This window comes from Periplaneta americana, chromosome 4 (assembly GCF_040183065.1).
Source record: "Periplaneta americana isolate PAMFEO1 chromosome 4, P.americana_PAMFEO1_priV1, whole genome shotgun sequence".
In the NCBI taxonomy this organism is placed as follows: domain Eukaryota; kingdom Metazoa; phylum Arthropoda; class Insecta; order Blattodea; family Blattidae; genus Periplaneta; species Periplaneta americana.
The window spans coordinates 18134430-18157221 of record NC_091120.1 but is presented as its reverse complement, the minus strand read 5'-3'; the positions used below and the strand labels follow the sequence as shown (position 1 = coordinate 18157221).

Here is a 22792-nt window from a genome sequence, read left to right as displayed (position 1 = left end):
AGAAGAAGATCATATCGACGAATTTCAGGACATAGAAGATGTTGGCAATGATTGTAAGAATTTAAACCATTTTAATGTTCATTTCTACCATAATGTAGAACCCAACTAAAATTCACAACGCTTTGCATGAGGTGTGTGGGGATAGTGTAGTGGATCTAGTACAATGTCCCGGAGCCAGCTCGTCTCCGTGAAGGTCGGGTAAGCACTGAGGACAACCCAAGAAGTGGAAGATATTTCGCAAAAGGATCGACGAAAAACATTTCAGGAAATTGAACATGAGGCCACTTCAGTTTACAGAATAATGACTGAAAATTTATAGATGAGAAAAGTTGCTGCCAGATGGGTTCCTCATCATCTGAGTGAAGAGCAGAAAAAGGTCGCAAGAGAATCGCAGAAGAATTGCTTCAGTGTTACCAACAGGAGAAGAACAGTTTCTGAAAAGGATTGTTGTCATAGATCAGGCCTGCACAAACGGCGCTCCCCGAAACGGAGAGGGAAACGACCACTCAATTATCTAGTGGACCGGTCGGGACAAGTTACCTGGTTGAGGTTTTTTCCGGGGTTTTCCCTCGACCCAATACGAGCAAATGCTGGGTAACTTTCGGTGCTGGACCCCGGACTCATTTCACCGGCATTATCACCTTCATTTCATTCAGACGCTAAATAACCTATATATTGATAGAGCGTCGTAAAATAAGCCAATAAAATAAAAAATCTAGTGGAGTGCAGTGTTTAGGCCTATTCTCAGTAACTGTTTCACGTTGCTTACCTACTGCTACAGTACAGTATGGAGGAATCTAAAAGACGGAACATAACATTTAACGATTTACAACTCGAACTTATTGATCTTCAATGTGACCTAAGGGCTAAAGGCCGTTTTAATAATACTACTACTGTAGCCTAGTTGAGTTTTACAAGACTAAACATTAGCAATAATATCTACGACTACACAGACTGGCTGTAAAAATGATTGCTATGTTTGGCTCAACATTTATATTTGTGAGCAACTGTTTTCTATAATCAACTTTAATAAAGGCAGACATCGAACATCTGTAACTGATGTTTCATTATGATCAGTAGGCTACTGTTCCTTTCAGCTGTCAACAGCATAAAACCTCGTTTTGATGTACTGATAAATAAAAGTATAACAAAGTGATATTGTACATTTAAGTAGCTATAGAATTTCTATTACTTCTGTAAAATAAATATTTCTTTATTAAAAAATAATAGTGCAAGATGGTTTTGCAAACACTGAACGGGAATTAATTTCATAAGCACTCGTAATAGTACTCCCTTTTGTATACATTTTGTACGAGATCACCCCTTCTTCCATTCTACTCTTATACAGAGCGCAGCTAATATCTGCATTCCGCTCATGAGCTGTGAGCCGGCTCGGAGAGCGCAAACCTTGTGCAGGCCTCTCATAGATGAAACCTGGATACGAGATTGTGAGCCAGCAGAACGAAATTTCCAGTGAGGTGATGCGAGTATTCACACATCTCAACAATGAAGGTGTCCTGTCCGGGATAAAAAATTGCCAAATTATTGGAAAACTGTCATAAGGAAAAATGGAGATTATATTGAAGGCCTGTAAAGATATTTTCTGAAATAACTAGTTTTTTGTGTGCAGAACTTTTGAAATCACCCTGGTAGTAATTAAGAAAACTAGTGGCTTGTGCAGCAAATACTGCTGCAAACTAAGTTCGTTAGACGTTCAAATAAAAATTTTTCAGATTTATTTTCAATGAAGAATACTTGTCTTTTTGATAGTTATTTGCTTCCATAATAATGAAACATACTCCCTCTGAATGAATTTTCTTAGGCCAAATACTTTTTCTTGAACCTATCCAACTTCAGTTTTTGAGTTTCAACGCCAAAACGCAAGTATCAATATCAGGACGATAGCAGTAGCTATTTCAGGTCATTGTGGATTGTAGGCAAAAGTTAAAAAAAATGTAAGGTTTGCTAAGCTTTCGAACAATAGCTGCTGCATGTAGAACTTGAAATGTAGACGGTAAAATCATTTTATCCTACTAAGAGATCCTGCTGGAGACTACAAAATTTTCTAGGCCTCTTATGTTATCAGTAAGTAATACCTTTTGACCTTTCCTTAGGAACTGTAATTTTTGCGCTCTCTCGAGCCAATACTGAAGACAATGACAGAGATCAATATCTACACTACACCGCCATTAAGTATATGAAAAAGACCCAACCCCACTGGGTTAATAAATATAAAAATATTTTATTTTTAATAACAATATTATTATCTTAAGTTTTGTAGTTATATATAGCAGCCACTCAGTAAATTATAGAAATGAAGATCTAAATTAAGATATTCTCTACATTTACTTACATAACCACAAAACGTTTCACTTTCATGTCATCAATATAGCATCAATATTATGTACAATTAATGAAAAAATAGATGCATCATGATATTAACTATAATAATATTTAATTTCTAACGATAATAATGTCATCAAACCACCTCAAGTTTCGTAGATTTCAATATCCAATACACAGCTGTACTCAGAAAATTATACACTCCAGAATCAGTTTTTAATAACAAATTGAATTGAGCTCTAAATATGTCGGCAATCCTGCAGGTCATGGCCTTCGTGTAATAGCCTATTGTTTATTGTAGTGTGTGTTTTGTTCTGAAATTCAATCAAGTCGGCAGTGATTGAATAAAATTAGTTCTCAAAACTGACAACAAATGGATTTTGGAAAATAGGAAAATTATGTAGGAAAATTTACATTTCAGTGAAAACTACTACTTTTCCGAAAAATTTTGGATGCAAGGCATTAAAATGAGGGGTCACTCATTAAAATCCGTTCAGCCGTTTTCCCGTAATTTCCATTACCAATTCAAATTATAGATATTGATGATGATCACTCTTACACAACCCTCATTCTTCTTACCTCTAGTGGAATATAATTTCTCCGTTCTTGTACAAGTGAAGCTGGGGCGGAACACGTGAGCGCCGCAGACACATATGTCAAACAAATGCTGGATTGATGTCATGGCGATTCTGCCTGCTAGATTGCACTCGCCGAGACAGTGATTGATGGCGGGAATCTGGAATCGCTTTGTATGTGGCTTTAGGGACACGGAATACACCACCGAATTTAGTAGTCGGGGCTCCAGTACAGCGTATGAATCTTGCTGCTGCTTCCTGGGTCTTAGACTACACACATCACAGGCGTGAGGGAGAAGTTGCCGCTTGTTAACGGCGATATGTTATTTAGATGCTTTGAACGAGTCATGTATGTGAATATTGCAGCAGATATCACTTGCCCTAGACCCTATTTCTTTTCTTCTTCTTCTTTTGACTATTAAACTTGTTTCATGGATTTCAAATTTGAGACAAATAAGTATGTCAAATCATGTTGAGTAGGCATTATTGCTAACCAAACATTACAACAGTTGCTCAAAATGAGAACCATTCAAAACCAAGCAATTTCCCAGTCTGAATGATTTCAAGGAAAAATTGTTCTGTGGCCGGGTATCGATCCCGGGACCCTTCGCTTAGCGCACGAATGCTCTCCCGACTGAGCTATCCCAGAAACTATAAACGACACCGTCACAATTTCTCCTTTATATCCACACAACTCAAATGGGCTGACAAGACGCCAGAACCCAGCTTTGAGTGCACACAAATTCTGTGTGACTTAAATTGTGGCTTCCTGTGTATAGTTCCTGGGGTAGCTCGGTCGGGAGAGCATTCGTGCGCTAAGCGTAGGGTCCCGGGATCGATAGCCGGCCCCGGAACAATTTTTCCTTGAAATTATTCAAACCTGCTTTACAGGGGGCTCCTACCTGAAAGCCAGATTTGCATAATGTTCCAGTATATCACGAAAAAGAGCCCATAAAACTAAACGAAACATTATTACTAACCAAACTTTACAACAGATGCTCAAAACGATAACTATTCACAGCCAAAAATGTCGCAGTCTATCACGAAAAAGAGTCCATTGCCTCACAGTTACACGAATGATCTGTTCCAGCTATTATCTACAATCATGTACAGTAGATCATGAAAGTAAACAAAACATTATTACTAACCAAACTTTACAACAGGTACTCAAAATGAGAACTATTCACAGCCAAACAATGTCGCAGTCTATCACGAAAAAGAGTCCATTGCCTCACAGTTACATGACTGATCTGTTCCAGCTATTATCTACAATCATGTACACTAGATCATGAAAGTAAACAAAACATTATTACTAACCAAACTTTACAACAGATACTCAAAACGATAACTATTCACAGCCGAACAATGTTAAAATCTATCACGAAAAAGAGTCCATTGCCTCACAGTTACATGACTGATCTGTTTCATCTCATATACTGTATACAATCATGTAGAATAAGACATGAAATTAAACAAAACAATAACATTAATCAACAATGAACAGATTTTATTATTTTATATGCTATTCAACATGAATATACATGCTTATTTGTCTCAAGTTTGAAGTCTACGATTCAAGTTTAATAATAGTTAAAAGACATGAAACGGATGAATGAGTAACATTTCTACACATTCATACGTAAAATTTATTGCAGATTCGAAATTTGTACATTTTAATATACGGTGCCATTTGAGGGGTTAGGTATAGCTTACAGCAGCAAAATTTGGAAATATTCAACATTCTTCTCCTCCATTACTGTATCTTGTACAATAATGAAAATTAGTATGAGTAAAACACTGTCCTTCTGCTATATGAAAAAAATATTTTTACTATTGAAAAGAATTATTTATATACATTTTTTCTTTCTTTTTTCTTTGTTTATTTTTTTTTTTTAAATTCAGTTCACTGTGCAGTGATGAAGCATTTCCCACAGAACTAAAAAACTATCAAACATTCTGGGATGAAATTATTTTTATATATTTATGCATACCATATCTATAATATGATGCAAGATCACTTCTCTACCTTTGATAGATTGTCTGATAAAATATAAATTCATTAAAATAATGGTCAAATATCAATATTTTCTTTTAAAACAAAATAAGAAAAAATATTATTTATTAAGGAATGTAGTTGAAAGAGCATGATATTGTAAACATGAGTTTCAGCAATAAAATAAAAGAGAGAGAACATGAATAAGTTAACAGGTTTGAGTTATGAGAGAAACGCTTCATCACTATACAGTGAACTACCACCATTATGAATTTTGAAAAAAATATATAACTATATTTTTTTAATCGTAAAAATACTTTTTTCATATAGCAGAAGGACAGTGCTTTATACATACCAATTTTCATTATTGTACAAGATACAGTAATGAAAGAAAAATATGTTGAATATTTCCAAAAATATTACTGCTGTAAGCTGTATCTAATCCCTTAAAGAAAATTAAGTTTACTGTCACACTCTCTATACGTGAATAACTACGAGTATTTTCGAACACTGGAATCATATTAAATAGTATATCTCTAACAGCTTTTGTATAAGACTTCTCGTTTTTGAAATTAAAATATTCCATTCTTTTAGAACACTCTGTATTTGTGGCTTAATTAAATTTTATACACGTTCAACTGTTTTTATACTGCTGCTACAGTTTTTACAATAAAATTGTTATCTATAGCACTACTATTGCTACTACAACTACTATAGCATTATTACTACGTCTATTAATATTACTAATATTACTATTTCTCCCTCTCGCGTATCGGTATATGACGTCACCCGCTCTAATTCAAGGCCACGTTTGATACTTTTATTCTTCCCCTATCGATCGCCGTTTACTTCATTGGAATATGTCGTGTAGTTTAGGAATTACGGGCACTACAAAACTGGCCTGAATATTTGTGTTGATCGACTTTCTGGGTAGCAATGTAGTACTGGACTGAACTTATACATGTAGTCATGTCAAAATATAATAGGACTATAAAATACCGGGTGGCTTAGCAGTGAACCTTCGAAAGAGCTTTGATACACGTCATCGTAATTCTCTTCAATACAGTTTTATGTTGCTATCAATTTTATTTTTTTCATTGTATCCCATATCTCACTTCTTATTTTTTGGAATTATATTGTCGAATCCCTCAGGTAAATACAAGAACAGTATCTTAAAATCCTTCTCAGTTTTCATGTCCCGAAGAATAATATTTTTGCTACACTCATTCGCTCTCCCCTGGTACATCGAGTGCTGTGACTAGCTGTAGTATCGATATAAATCTCGCTGTGTCTGTTTCAGATCAGGTCGAAGCGTCAGACAATGTCACGCTTCAATAACTCGTCCAGAAACTGAACCACTCGAAACAAAAGCAGAAATAATGTTCTTTTGACATGAATCAGATCTGACTCACGTTTGCAATATTCCAGCTATTCACTTTTTATCCATATTTCCACGAAGAAATATATTGCTTTTGTAGTACGAGATTCAAGTAAATTAAAATAGGTATTTGTAAAAAAAATAGGCAACCAGCATAGTTTAATATCTAGCGGAACTCCTATCAATGAAAATTAATATCTGATGGCACTGATTGAAATGATGTAAAGTGGCGTTCATAAAATAAATGTTACTAAATTGGATTCATACATTTCTATAAGAATAAATTAAACAGTGGAAATATATTTTAGTGCTGCTTTACTGTATACTACACTAAAGAACGCCCATCGAACATCTGAGAAAGCTGTTTATTTATTTATTTATTCTTATTTATTTATTTATTTATTTATTTATCTAACTGTCTGTCTGTCTATCTATTTATTCATTTATTTATTTCATTAATTATTAATTAAATAAATTAATTTATTTATGTATTACTCGACCAAGGCCATTGGAGTCCTGCAACCCGGAGCTGTTGCGCTACTGTTCCTGCTTTCGTAATACCGCTTCGCGATAGATCACATTACTCCCGCGGTTTAACTCGCCTCTGTTGAGTAATATTTATTTATTTATCCATATTTAATTATTTTTCATTTATTTTTATATAATTATTTCTTTAAATTTAATTACTTGTTTATTTCTTTTTATTTAATTATTTTTATTATCTATTCATCTATTCATCTATTTTTCTATCTATTTATTTACCTATTCATCTATTTAACTATCTATTTATCTTTTATTTCTTTATTCACTCATTCATTTATTCAATTCTTTATTCACTTAATTATATATTTATTCATCTATTTATCTATTTCTGTATCTATTCATCTATTTATCTATCCATTCATTCATTTATTCACTTATTTACTTACTGATTTACTTATTTTCTTATTTTTTAATTTTGTTTATTTGTTTGTTTGTTGCTTTATTTATTTACTTATTTACTCATTTATTTATCTATTGATCTTTTCATCTATTTAAATATTCATCTATTTATCTATGTATTTATTTATCTATTTATCTATTCATTCATTCATTCATTTATTCACTTATTTACTTATTTGCTTACTTATTTATCTATCTATTTCTCTATTCATCTATTCATTTATCTATTCATTCATTCATATAGCTTAATGAAAGTATGCTACTTTGTATTGTATATATTTGTATAATTTTGGCCGATGAATTGTGTATGCTTTAAATTGAATAGTAATCTATATAGCTCTACTGATAAATTGTTTGTAATTTGAAGTAGTTTGCATGATATGTATTATCAATTTCTGTATATCACAACTGGTTGAATTGTTTATGCCTTAAATTTAATTAAATTGTTTTGTATTATAATATAGCTCAACTTATGAATGATCGTTTGCGTTTGTAAATTTAATAATCTGATTGGCTATGTATTGTATACTTTTAGTAGAGCCATCGATGTAGATCAGTCGACAGACTCGCTGGGCTGCTGATCCGGAGCTGCGTTCGGGCTTGGGTTGGATCCCCCTTTGGACTTTGGTTTCTTCGGAGGTTTTCCCCAGCCGTGGGACTGAAGCCGGATGGTCTATGGCGAGTCCTTGGCATCAACCCCTTTGATTTGATTACCCCCTTTGATTTGATTACCTGGTTGGGTTTTTCCGAGGTTTCCCCCACCGAAAAGGCAAATGCCGGGTAATATTTTGGCGAATCCTCGGACCTCATCTCATCTCACTACATCTCGCCAAAATGTAAAAAAATGTAAAAAATTGTACAAAATTGTAAAAATTGTAGAAAATTACTAAATTGTAAAACTATAAAAATTTGTAAAAATTGTAATTGTAATATTGTAAAATGTTGACATGTTCCACATCTTAAAGCTTCATTGCTCATGTAAGATCTATGGAATAAAATAAATGAATGAATAAATGAATTCATTCATTCCTTCATTCACTTATTCATTCACTTATTTACTTAATTATTTACTTATTTATTAACTTATTTATCTTGTTTGTTCATTCGTTTATTTATTTATTTATTTATTTATTTACTTACTTATTTATCTATCTGTCTGTCTGTCTGTCTGTTTTATTTATTTATTTAATTATTTACATATTACAATTAGCAGGTTAGTTTTTCACGACTTCGGAGGATGGAGTCTGCGAGTAATTTTACAATGCCGAAAAATCAAATCTCCCCAGAAGCTCACACATTTCGAAAGTATTTACGCAAGCGCGCCAATTTGCCAACCCCTGCGCTCGTCAGGAAATCCGGCGTGGGATGGAATAAGTCACCAGAAAACGGGCCTGTGTCAGGTGCACCGCAAGACTGGCCGGCGTTGTTTACAGCTAGCTGCGAGTGGCGGCGTGATTAATGCGGCCAGATAATAATGCCGGGTGTCGAAGGCGATATCACACGCCCTCCACCGCTGAGCTGCCCAAATGATCAGTAAATCGGCATTACCGGGCTGCAGGTCCGCCGTGTTTCATTTCGAATATGTGTGGCTACAGGCGACATCGCTGTAACTGATATCCTACAACTGCTGTCATCCTGGTCCTAACTATGAGAATGCCCTCTTCTCACCTAGCACTGCGTCAAAAGAACGATCTAGGTAGTGCAGTGCGGGATATTGTATAAAGTTAAGACAGAGAAAAGGATTTATTTATTTATATATATATTTATTTATTTTATTTATTTAAGAATTTATGTATTAATTTCCTTCTTTATTTATAGACATTCATTCATTCATTCTTTTAGTGTTCTGCCCAAGGGCAGGTCTTTCACTGCAAACCCAGCTTTCTCCAGTCTTTTCTATTTTCTGCCTTCCTATTTGTCTTCTCATATGATCCATATATCTTAATGTCGTCTAGATCTGATATCTTCTTCTGCCCGAACACTTCTCCCGTTCACCATTTTTTCCAGTGCATCCTTCAGTAGGCAGTTTCTTCGCAGCCAGTGACGCAACCAATTTCAGCATCATTCTTTCTTCACCCATTCTTTATTTATTTATTTATTTATTATTTATTTATTTATTTATTTAATTATGCTTTTACTAATGACTTCTTTATTTGGTAATTTTCTTATTTAATCATGTTTTAATTTACTTATTTACTTAGATACTTAATAATTAATGAAGGATTTATTTATTTACTTATTTTCTATTTTAATTATTTACATAAGTATTTATTTATTTACATATTTATTTATTTAAGGATTTATTTTCTTATTTATTTATGCGTTTACTTACTCATTTATTTATTAATTTATTTAAGGTTTTATTTGTTTACTTATTTTTTATTTACTTACATATTTACTTATTTTCTATTTTACTTATTTACTTCCGTAATTATTTATTTAATGATTTATTTATTTACTTATTTTCTATTTTAATTATTTACTTAGATACTTATTTATTTACATACTTATTCATTTAAGAATTTATTTATTTACTTATTTATGCATTTACTTACTCATTTACTTATTAATTTATTTAAGGTTTTATTTATTTAGTTATTTTTATTTACTTACATATTTCTTATTTTCTGTTTTACTTATTTACTTAGGTACTTATTTATTTATTTATTCATTCATTTATTTACTTATTTTCTATTTTACTTATTTACTTTGGGACTTATTTATTTAAGGATTTATTTATATATATATATGTATTTATTTACCTCTTTTCTATTTTACTTATTTACTTAGGTACTTATTTATTTATCTACATATTTATTTATTTAAGGATTTATTTATTTTCTTATTTATTTATGCATTTACTTACTCATTTACTTATAAATTTATTTAAGGGTTTATTTATTTACTTACATATTTACATGTTTTCTATTTTACTTATTCACTTAAGTACTTATTTATTTAGGGATTTATTTATTTTTTTAAATTTATTTATGCATTTATTTACTCATTTACTTATAAATTTATTTAAGGGTTTATTTATATACTTACATATTTACTTATTTCTATTTTACTTATTCACTTAGGTACTTATTTATTTAAGGATTTATTTATTTATTTATTTATTTATTTATTTATCTATTTATTTATGCACTTACTTGTTAATTTATTTAAGAGTTTATTTATTTACTTATTTTTTATTTAGTTACATATTTACTTATTTTATATTTTACTTATTTACTTAGGTACTTATTTAAGTATTTATTTATTTATTTATTATTGATTGATTGATTGATTGATTGATTGATTGATTGATTGATTAATGAGCAATGGAAGTAATTTATCTTCCTTCACGTGACTTGGTATTTGCCGTTGTCTTGTGATTGTCCTGTCAGGGGTGGCCCGATTCCATAAATAGAGAGGCTCGCATTTGTTAGGTGCCTAGTGTACGCACTCTCCTACTCGCAGTGCTTTGTTGTTCTTTTCACTTACTGTGCCATGAAGTTTGCTCCGGTTAATTCAGTACAATCCAGCAATTTCAAGCCCAGATTCAGTTGAAATAACATTAATCTAAACAGATTATGTCGTTATTCTTACTGCAGCTGGCCTACGGACTTGTCTGCCAACACGTTGGGTAAGAACTACGCTGAACTTGTTAAACTGTCTGAAGAAATAAGAGGAAAGAGAAGTCGCTTTTGAGCTGTGGTATTTCCATTTGTAGCTTACATCACTAGTACCTACTGCATTCCGCTCGGCTTGCAATATTGCAAAAAACGTCCAGCTGCGTAGAAGAAACTCTTAATGCACTTGTCGAGATGCTGAACGGTAGCTGTTTTGTTGAAGTTTATAGCAGAGTACGAATTCCATAACACGTCGTGTTTCACCATTTCGCGGCATGTATCGTCTTACCCACCGCTAGAGAGCGTGAGCGGTGCAAGCGTTTTGTGTTCCACGCACGTCCTACGTCCTTCACAGTTAATGTATGAGTGGGCGTAAAAAGTAAAATGGAAGCTATATTACAATAATCTAAGAATTAATCTGGCATAAGGGCTGTCAGATTGCAATCACAGCCCACGCAACTGACATCAAATACTTGAATCCTTGTTGCAGCGTTCAAATTTCTTGTTTTTTCCTTCCGTTTCCTGTTGTGCTACTTCAATTATTCTTTTTTGCTTTGTACTCTTTCATTTTCACAGTCATTCCATGCAGTGTTCGGCCGTCTGTTAGAATTATTGTGGGTTCGCATTCAGAACGTTCAGTTTTATAAAGGATGCGGCAAAACATCCTCCCTAATTTAAAATTTAAATAAAGAACAGATGGATCAAAATAAGGAAACTGTATTAATATGAATTGTATCTAAACAGTGGGAAATTTAGGTTTACATGCGTTGCCATAGCGATATCAAATGACATGCGCAAACAACAAGAATTGAGTAGGACATTGAATGCACGGAACTGACATTCAATTAGTGCCAAAAAAAATCTGTAACGATTTCCAACTGTGCCGTGGACGGGTGAAGAACGTCCTTACGCTGCGGCATCGTTTCTGGTAAGTGGTAATTCCGTCGTCGCTGCTCAAATGTTTCCCGGACGCTTAATTTCTTAACGTGGCGACGTCCCCTGGCCAGCACGATCACCAGACCTTGCACTCTGCAATTTTTTTCTATGGCAGAGATGTTCAAACATCGGCCGAGGACTTTGCCAAACCTAAGAAATGGAATACAGGAAGAAATTGGTCTTATTCCTCAAGAAATGCTAGTTAGAGTGATGCAGAATTTCCGAAGTTGCATTGAACAATGCATTGATAGCGAAGGACACCACTTGAGAGACATGTTATTAAAAAAATAAAAAATTCCCACCGTTAAGATACCATTCATATTAATAAAGTTTCCTTATTTTGATACATCTGTTTTTTATTTAAATTTTAAATTAGGGAGGATGTTTTGCCGCACCCTTTATTTCTGGAACTGGATTTTCTAACTCAGCACTCTATTGATAGCTCAATAAGGAAGGGAAGTAAGCAAGAACTTCTGTCTGTGGAGTAGGGGTTGTAGTGTTGGAATTACGCGTGTCGTCTGCTAGAAATTATTAACTATATTAACGATTCTCAAATTGTGGGGCCCTCCTGGTGGGGGGATCAAATAAACGAACAAGACAAAAAATGTGTGTTTTTTTTTTTTTACATTTTTACTTCAAATTAAAATTTTATTCATTTTACAAGTTACAAAATGTATTTCTAAACAACTTTATTTTGAGAACTCACTTTGAATATCTTCCAACATTACGGAATCAACATCAATTTTATTATCCATTCCTCATCACCGTACTTATTACTTGCTGGCTTTTAAGGAACCCGGAGGTTCATTGCCGCCCTCACATAAGCCCGCCATTGGTCCCTATCCTGAGCAAGATTAATCCATTCTCTATCATCATATCCCACCTCCCTCAAATTCATTTTAATATTATCCTCCCATCTACGTCTCGGCCTCCCTAAAGGTCTTTTTCTCTCCGGCCTCCCAACTAACACTCTATATACATTTCTGGATTCGCCCATACGTGCTACATGCCCTGCCCATCTCAAACGTCTGGATTTAATGTTCCTGATTATGTCAGGTGAAGAATACAATGCGTGCAAATCTGTGTTGTGTAACTTTCTCCATTGTCCTGCAACTTCATCCCTCTTAGCCCCAAATATTTTCCTAAGCACCTTATTCTCAAACACCCTTAAGCTCTGTTCCTCTCTCAATTTGAGAGTCCAAGTTTCACAACCATACAGAACAACCGGTAATATAACTGTTTTATAAATTCTAACTTTCAGATTTTTTGACAGCAGACTAGATGGCAAAATCTTCTCAACCGAATAATAACAGGCATTTCCCAAATTTATTCTGCGTTTAATTTCGTCCCGAGTGTCATTTATATTTGTACATATCTTGATAATATTTTTCAATAAACATTTTGATAAAAATATGATAGATTTACTTCTTAATATTGCGGAATTAGCCGAGTCTCCCCTATGCAAAAAAATAGCATTACATATTTTTTCAGCACTGTATTTCCCTTAAGAAATAATACAAATAAAGTTTTCATCTAAAATGTGCGATCTTACATAATTGCTTAAACACATTTTTCTCTCACCTGAAAAATTATGAAAATGGACTTATCACCTTTTTCCCGCCCACCGGCTAATGGACTGAATTGCGGCGTAACGATATCTTCTTTTAATTATATTGCAAACAAGAAAGTAGAAATGAATCCGCGGAGACAAATTGCGCCTTCAAGTGGAGACGTCCTCGAAATCACAGCACAGCTGTTTCTTACAAGCGTAATCAAGGAGAGTACGTTGTGTTGTTTCTTGGACTGCGAAGGAATTAGCGCGTCTGTCCGTTAAGACGGCCCACATCTGCCTCGATCCCCCCTCCAACTTGAAACTCGACTCTTTTCCAACACGCTGAGCCGTTTCCTAGAACTCTTTGACTTCAATAAAGCATCAAAGACCGACAAACCTCAGCTTCGCTACTCAGGGCTTTGTTCTGCTCAGATATTGCTTCAGCTTATCGCAGACACGTGCCGACATATTCCTTGAATCGTCGCGTTTATGCTTTGTTTGAGCAGATCTGCACTTTGCAAAATCTCCAGCTCCCCGTGGAGGTTTTGAAACCCAATCTTACACATGTCCAACAAGCTTTCTTGTGGGTATTGAGCACATGTGCTGTATAGCAGTGAAATAAGAGAAAAAATTTTTTACGATCTTAAGAATTCTGTTTACTTTCACTGCAGATTAGACGCGTGTCTATTGTGAGGGAAAGAAAGTTTCGTCGAAGGAATTACTGTGTGTTGTTAGAAGGACGCTCAGCTAGCAATATCCTGTAATATAATCTAATTTTATTTAGAGTTCAGTCTAATTGACATATCAAAGCTTAAAATCAATAACACTTACAAATGTAAATGATCGTTGCATATTATAAAATTGAAATGCAAACGTTTTCGCCCTTGGGTATCATCAGGAATTTAACTCACAATATCTTATACAATTTTTCATATCTTTGCTGTGAAATGCGTACCAGATAATTGAAATGTACAATCTTGTGTATATTAATAAACAACTATTTACATGGTTAACTCTATGATAAATAATAACCTGAAATTTACATGAATACAGATATCAAAATTATATGTGATAAAATTGTAATTAAAATGTTGTATTGATCTTATATTTCTTAATTATAAAATTGTGATCATTAAAACATTGTCTATTTCTTTTGTAAGTCTACATAATTTAACAGTTTTTTTAGCATCATTAAAATAACTATGGGAGAGACTAGTGAAGTGCTTTGTGTAGGTTGTGGCATTGTGTGGGACAGAAACATGAACATTACGACGAAGACAAGAAAAACGACTAGAAGCATTTGAAATTTAGATATGGAGAAAAATGAAGCGGGTGAAATGGACAGACAGAATAAGAAATTGAACTGTGTTGGAAAGAGTGGGTGTAAAAACTGATCAGGAAGGAAAAAATGAATTGGTTGGGCCACTGACTAAAAAGAAATTGCTTGTTGAAGGATGCACTGGAAGGAACGGTGAACGGGAAGAAATTTCGAGGCAGGAGAAATCAGATGATAGCCTGTCAATAGTACGTGAAGACTAACAATTTGTAATGCAATGTAATTGAAAACTTTCACTGTATACAATGTGGTAAAGAGATTTTGGTTCTTTCGCAGTGTCATACATTCAATAAATCCGAAGTTTCGGAGCTACGTATTGAGCCATAATAAGGGCAGGCAAAGAAACTGAAACCAGTTACGAAAAACAGTTTTTATGACAACTTCAACGAACAGGTTATCTTTCTAATTTTGACTGATCCGATTTTAACTAGAAACTCCTAAATTTTAGTCCTGTCTACGTGTATGGTACTGTGCGAGTCAGAAAATTTCTCAAAAGAACTTGTTTGTTTCTGTGCATATATATTTTGCTGCAGAAATGTTGGAATATGATGAAAGATCGTATTTACTAAATCATTTTTCTCAGGATTTAAGTCTTTCAGTGCTCTTTTTTGATGAAATAAATAAAATTTGAACATTGCGTTCAACGTGTCAGAGACGAAAACCTGCTGTTTGATTGGAATGCGTAACAGAATTCATGTTGGAGGCCATTGTCCCATCGGGAATTGATTATCTACCGTTAATTGAATGCCTGAATATATATGTAGATCATGTGTCAATGTTAACAGGTACATTGTGATATAGACTGATATTTAGCCATTTTGGTGTTTGTGGTAAAGTACTGTAAGCCATAGATAAAGTATAATAAACAATAATTCTTTAACGTTGTATAGAGTTAAGCATGAATTAAAAATAGCTAGGACCTCCGGTTTTTACAACATACTGTCCGGGAGTGAAAAGAAAATTATCATTGGAGAGGTAATTTTTCGGACGAGAGATCGAATGGCAACGAGGAAAAGCAAAGATTCCGCAAAACAAAACGATAGGTGCTTTAAAAAACAAGAAGACAGGCATGGAATGGTTCTTCAGGGCTGCCAAGTGTCAGATTCTAAAGCTGACATCAGTGTTTTCTAAGGTTTTTTAGTTTGCCAGATTGCGGTACCCCGTTTGTCAGCTTTTTTCACAAGTGCTGTTAGGGTTGCCAACTTTTTTTTTAAGAAAATACGAGATATTAAGAAATCGACAAAATTTCACATAGAAAATTGGCAGATTATTCAGTTCAGTTACTAAAAAAACAACTTCATTCTATACTTCGACAGTTAACAGTATTTTGAGACAGGTCTTGTCTCGCGTAATAGTTGAAATCAGTTGCAGTTTGCAGCTCTGATTTGATTAGATGTGTTGTGCTCCTGTTTTGAACATCTGTCCAAATATTGTTCATGAGATAAAACATCCTCTTCGTATGAGCATTACTATTTGGTATGCATAGAACGAAACTGGCCAGTATTTCCAAAATTATAATATTAATATTGTTTAACTTTAAACAGGTCGTTAAATAACAAACCAAAAAAAAAAAAAAAAAACTTTCCTGTGTTAAATTTCAACGTACCTCCCTTACATGTTTCGACCTATTTATGTGTCATCTTCAGAACTGGTCGTTGTTGGTCTTGGCGCCACTTCTTCTATTTCCTGTGTGGGTGTGTTCCTGTGGTATAGTGTAGAGTCAAAGAGTGTGTGTGTTTTGAAGTTGAGTTGTGTGTTGAGAATTTCGTTGGGGTGTGTTTTCGTGTGTCTGTATATTTCATATTGTTTTAGTGTGTTTAGTTTCTGGCTTTTTGGTTGGATGTGCAGTATTCCCATGTCTGTGTTGATGTCTCTGTGGGTGTGGTTAGCATTTGTGATGTGTTCTGCATATGTGGAGGTGTTTTGTAGTTTTGTTATGGCTGTGTTGTGTTCTTTGTAACGTGTTTGAAACGATCTGCCTGTCTGTCCTATGTAGAAGTTGTTGCAGGTTTTATATTTGAGTTTGTGTACGCCTGTGTGGTTGTATTTGTTTGTTTGTGTTGTTTATGTGTTGAGATGTACTACACATCCAACCAACCGGTACTCAATCCCAATGCCGGCCCGGATGGCTCAAGCGGTAGGGGCACGGCATGTCCCTATCGTTTGGTCCGAAGGGTTGTGGGTTCGAGTCTCGCCTCGGGCATGGGTGTTGTGTTTATGTTTGTATTAGTGTAAGTAAAAACAAAGAAAACAAATAAAAAAAACGAAAACAGAAAACAAAATTGATAACTTTGGTAAACGGCCTCTGGCCGGTCTAAAAAAACATTGAATAACGGCAAATAATAGGTTTAAAAAAACCAAAAAGCCAGAAACTAAACACAATAGAATAATATGAAATATACAGACACACGAAAACACACCCTAACGAAATGCTCAACACACAACTCAACTTCAAAACACACACACTCTTTGACTCTACACTATACCACAGGAACACACCCTCACAGGGAACAGAACAAGTGGCGCCAAGACCAACAACGACCAGTTCTGAAGATGACCCATAAATAGGTGGAAACATGTAAACGAGGTACGTTGAAATTTAACACAGGAAAGTCTTACCATACATATTCCGAAGTGATACAGTGTTAAAAGTTGTGTAATCAAGATGTATAAAAAAACATTGATGATGTCGGCCATTAATCTCATGAGATATGTTACGGTGTTGTTGCAGGTAAGATAGTGCCGTTCGTGGAGCTGACCGTGGCACACGCCTCTGTGCTGACGATCCTGGCGATCAGCTTCGAGCGCTACTACGCCATCTGCGAGCCGCTCAAGGCCAGCTACGTGTGCACCAAGGCGCGAGCGCTGCTCATTTGTCTGCTTGCCTGGCTGTTCGCCGCTCTCTTCACCAGGTTCGTATTGCACTAGCTTGCCATTACATTCCCATAGCAACAGAACGGTATCCCGCGAACAAAACTGCATCGGCAAAGATTCTTCATAGCCAGTATTTCTCTTTTCGCTATACAGTATAACCTCTATTATCCATGGTAATGAAGGGTGTGGAGTGAACGGTTATTCGAAAAATCGGATAATCCGTACTATAAAAATTTTTCATAAACTAAGTACATAATATTTTCGTAATTTCCTCCTTGGCATTTTCTTTTAATACGCTAGGTAGTGGATCTGAAGTTCACTAATTGAAGTCTGTTTTTTTTTTTTCAATTCATGTTTGATTTTCCGATAAGTCAGTTATTAAAACATGATTTATTGTACTTAAGTCTGGTTTTCAACGACGAGTTTTTAATGGCCAAGGAAACTCCTTATGACGACTATCTGTGGAAAGATATGAATAGTAGAGGTTTCACATTGTAAATTTACCAATTTTATACAGTTTATATTTTGTTTTTCATTAGCCTAAATCGCGCTCAGTTGTAATTCCTATCTCATATTGTGATGTGAGATGAACCACATTTTCTCTTTTCCCAAACCACTCAATTACTTGAATTTTTTTTTTTCCGTAGTATAACATATTTTCTTTCCACACTCGTAGAAGACATTTTTTATAAAAGTTAAACAGTACAGCCCTCGAAGAGTAGGGTCGACCTGGTTGGCAAGTTGATATAGCGCTGGCCTTCTATGCCCAAGGTTGCGGGTTCGATCCCGGGCCAGGTCGATGGCATTTAAGTGTGCTTAAATGCGACAGGCTCATGTCAGTAGATTTACTGGCATGTAAAAGAACTCCTGCGGGACAAAATTCCGGCACATCCGGCGACGCTGATATAACCTCTGCAGTTGCGAGCGTCGTTAAATAAAACATAACTTTAAACTCGAAGAGTAGGGCATAATGCGTAAGGGTAAAGGTTTGTAAAAAAAAACTCTGGAAAAGAAATTCGTACTAACATAATGTAGAGGAAGCGCAAAGAAAGCTTGCCCATTTGACTGATGCGTAGAGAACGATATTCGGTCCTCATGCCGTCATGCTCGTTACAGGGCTGCTATGAATCACGTAATGCTGATTACAGGGCGCATTCGAAAGCGCGGTCTTGGGCTGTTCGTATCGTGGAGTATATTGTTCAGAGCGGGTAGAAGCCAGCGTGTGCGTTACATACTCTGCGTTTTATCCCTGATATCAGTAGTTTTATGTAGTTCAAAATGTGTTTGTTAAATAACAGAGTTCTGTATAACATTCTATGTACTTAACAATACCCCTGTTTCGCTCTAAATTAGGATGTGCTAATAAACCGATACACAGTCAAACTAGGGAATTATTTGTAACGTTTATAAATTTATGAAAAACGAAAGAGGCTCCGCTAATAACATAAGGAGTATATACAGATTAAAATTAACCGACCATAGTACCACGCTAGTTATCGGAACGTTTTAATAAAATCACACAGTATTAGTGTTTTATTGCAAAGTCAAATATCAATTATTACATGATCACATAATATTTCTTATAACATCTTTGTCATTTCATTCAGTGATTTTATATGTAAAAGAATTGGTGCTTCTGTATTTTCAACAATGTTACGTTATTAGTTACTCTGCAACTAGGTTTAGGTTCCGTTACATGCTCTGTGATAAATCTCACTCGAAACATCAAGCCAGCAGACGACTGAGAACTGCCAATCGAATCGAAGCGAGATCGAGTGCACCCGAACGTTTCCGAAAGTTCGCGCAGCTTTCCGTGGCAAGCTCTTCTTGCGTTACCTGTACAGTACTTCATATTTTTTCTGCGAGAGAGAAAGACAGTCGGATAATCCACCAATCGGTTAATAGGGTGGCGGATAATCCGGGTTTTACTGTACTTAACACCAGTGCTTGGGGTATATTCAAGCCTGTACGGGGTAGCGTGCGCGACGGGCAGATTTATCTGCGTGCGGGATACTTTTTCCCCTTCTAGAACGCAGCTAAAGGGGATGAGGTGCAAAGGTTGTCCAATATTCATGCTAAATTTCAGTAGAGCAGGAAATCTGCCTCCAGAGTTGTAGCTATAAATAACTGATCTTACACATACTACATTATTGAAATTGACGTATAATGACAAGGAATTCCTTAGATTTATAGTTCTTTAAACCAGTTGTTCCCAAACTTTTCTGAAGGCGCGATCCACTTTTGGAAGAACCATTTGTTTGCGACCGCCCTCCATTAGGGCCTACTGTACCGGTACTCAACCCCAATAAAAAAAAATACAAATCTCTTTAAAGTCGAAAACAACGATAACTTTTAATTGGAAATTAAATCAATAGGTCCCAAAGCACGCTATGAAACGGTTTACATAAAACAATTTTTATCTCGAAAAGGAAGCAAAATCGAGCAAAATAATTGTATTAAACTTTTTTTTTGTTTGAAGTAGGCCTATCTCAAAGAATAACCCTTTGAAATTAATGAATTCGGAAATTCGGGACACAACATCCCTGAATATGACCGTCTTCATTCATCATCAAAATCATATTCGTAAGAAATCTGTGATACCCGGCTCCGGAACAATTTTTCCTTGAAATTATTCAAACCTGCTTTACAGGCAGCTACTACCTGAAAGCCAGATTTGTATAATACATTCGTTACTGGAGGTACGTTAACAGAAAGCCACAATTTAAGTCACACAGCATTTGTGTGCACTCATAGTTGAGTTCTGGCGTCTTGTCAGCTCATTTGAGTTGTGTGGATACAAAGGGAAAATTGTGACGGTGTCGTGTATAGTTCCTGGGATAGCTCAGTCGGAAGAGCGTTCGCGCGCTAAGCGAAGGGTCCCGGGATCGATACCCGGCTCCGGAACAACTTTTCCTTTAAATTATTCAAGCCTGCTTTACAGGGAGCTACTACCTGAAAGCCAGGTACGTTAACAGAAAGCCACAATTTAAGTCACACAGTATTGTGTGCACTCATAGTTGAGTTCTGGCATCTTGTCAGATCATTTTGAGTCGTGTGGATGCAAAGGAAAAATTGTGACGGGGTAGCTCAGTCGGAAGAGCATTCGCGCGCTAAGCGAAGGGTCCCGGGATCGATACCCGGCTCCGGAACAATTTTTCCTTGAAATTATTCAAATCAGTGATAGCTAGATCTACAGACTCCTCTAGTTCACAATAATAAAACCAGTCTCAACAATAGTACACAGGCAGTGTATTGTTTTATAATAATAAATTAATATTATCCATAGCCAAAGGGATCAGTCTGTATGACTTCCACCTGTAAATTATATAAATAGCACATGTTGTTGTTTAGTCAATTGTCCTAAGTCAGGTTTGAACTTCATAAGTGACTCCAATAAGGCATCATTCTTGAGGCAAGATAATGGGATAGTGGGAGCTCAAATGGGATACAAAATATGGCATTATAATAAATGACAGAAGATTAACGAACCTAAGATTCGCGGATGATGTTGTACTGTTTGCCAGGTCGCCAAACGAACTACAGCAAATGCTTATCGAACTGAACGAGCTCAGCACCTGTGTTGGGCTCTCAATCAATTACAGCAAAACAAAAATAATGTCAAATAGAACGCCAACACCAATCTCAGGACTAGGAACAGAGATAGAACACGTGGACGATTACATCTACCTAGGGCAGACTGTCTCACTTAACCAAGGGATGGAGAAAGAAACACAAAGGAGAATAACACAATCCTGGAAAGCCTTCTGGGCGCTAAAGTTTATACTCCTCGACAGGTCCATAAACCGCAGACTCAGACTAGAGGCTCTTAACTCCTGTGTATTCCCGGTGCTAACATACGACTGCCAAACCTGGGCCCTCACAGAGAGGCAAAAGACGAACACCGAAATATGCCAAAGGAAAATGGAGAGGAAGATATTTGGCGTTTCACTGAAAGACAAGGTCTGCAACACGGCACTGCAGACAATTACAGCTTCTGAGAACATCACACAAAAAGCCCTCATAACGAAGTGGAAGTGGGGTGGTCATGTAGCAAGTCAGCAACAAGGCAGATGGGCGCGAGGAACCACCATGTGGGACCCGTACATAGGAAGGAGAACACAAGGCAGGCCAAGAAGAAGATGGGCAGATACATTCAAGCAGCAGTTGGGAGGGAACTGGTCAACCATCGGCCGCAACAGGAGCGAGTGGAGACAGATAGTGAACAAACTCATATAGAACTAAAATTTGACAAACTGTAGTGTATCTCACATAGTGAATGTGAATGTAAATATTGTTCACGTGAAATAGCTCATCATGTGAACCACACCAACCGAGCTTCCCCTCCTGTAGGAGGCTCTAGCCCTTCATGGGACACAGTGGCTTCATTCATTCATTCATTCATTCATTCATTCATTCATTCATTCATTCATTCATTCATTCATTCATTCATTCATGTCCAGGTCCTTTCCCTCTCCATTGCATACATCACTGACAAATTACATATTACACTAATCAGATTTCAGGTGTATACAAATAAATACTGTTCTTCTCACCCTCTTCAGTTACTTATCTTCGTAATGTGTGGGTTGATCGAGGGAACTTGCTGATCGTAAACCGCTGCTTATTTATCTATCCCAAAATACATTTCTTCGTCCATACGCGGAGTTATGTGTGCGGAATATTGTTTAAACTATCCAAATAATTGTTCCTCTTTAACCAGTTGCGGGAACGACTCACTGCCTGTTGAATTCAGGTGTAAACGTGAATCTACAGTGATATAAAAATATGTATACAGCAAATCTGATTGTGTGCATTACGCACCGTTGTCCATGAAGCCTCATGAATACGATGTTGATTAACATTGCTCCATTATGTGTTATTTTGTGATGTTACATGATCATGCGGGTGTTACCGAGCCTGTCCTGAAAAGAATGCAAAATTAATTAAAAAAATTATATATCTCCACTTCGACGAAACGAATGATGTAACAAGAAAAATGAATGACGATTTTTTTTTAATTGAAGTAAACTTTATTGTACATAAATAAATACATTATAGTTGGGAATAACAAACAGAGAAAGGAAAACACTGGCAATTCCGAAAGTACCCTATAGCCACAGTCTAGTATATACAGTCGCGAAGCTCAATACGTAGTAAATATGCAAATATTAGATAGTTGCTCACCACTAGGATCGCTAATATCGCCTCATTACATGCAATGCAAAATATTACCGTCACAGTCTATT

At 35.6% G+C, this 22792-nt stretch overlaps 1 protein-coding gene across 1 annotated transcript in view; it reads left to right on the top strand.

The window, feature by feature from the left end:
• Positions 1-13477: 13477 nt before the first annotated feature.
• Positions 13478-22792, top strand: part of LOC138698779 (thyrotropin-releasing hormone receptor-like) — a 109794-nt gene continuing 100479 nt past the window's right edge. Inside the window, exons 1-2 of the mRNA XM_069825002.1 lie at positions 13478-13565; positions 17404-17584. Coding sequence (XP_069681103.1) covers positions 13478-13565; positions 17404-17584 — 269 coding nt within the window. The remainder of the gene's footprint in view (positions 13566-17403; positions 17585-22792) is intronic.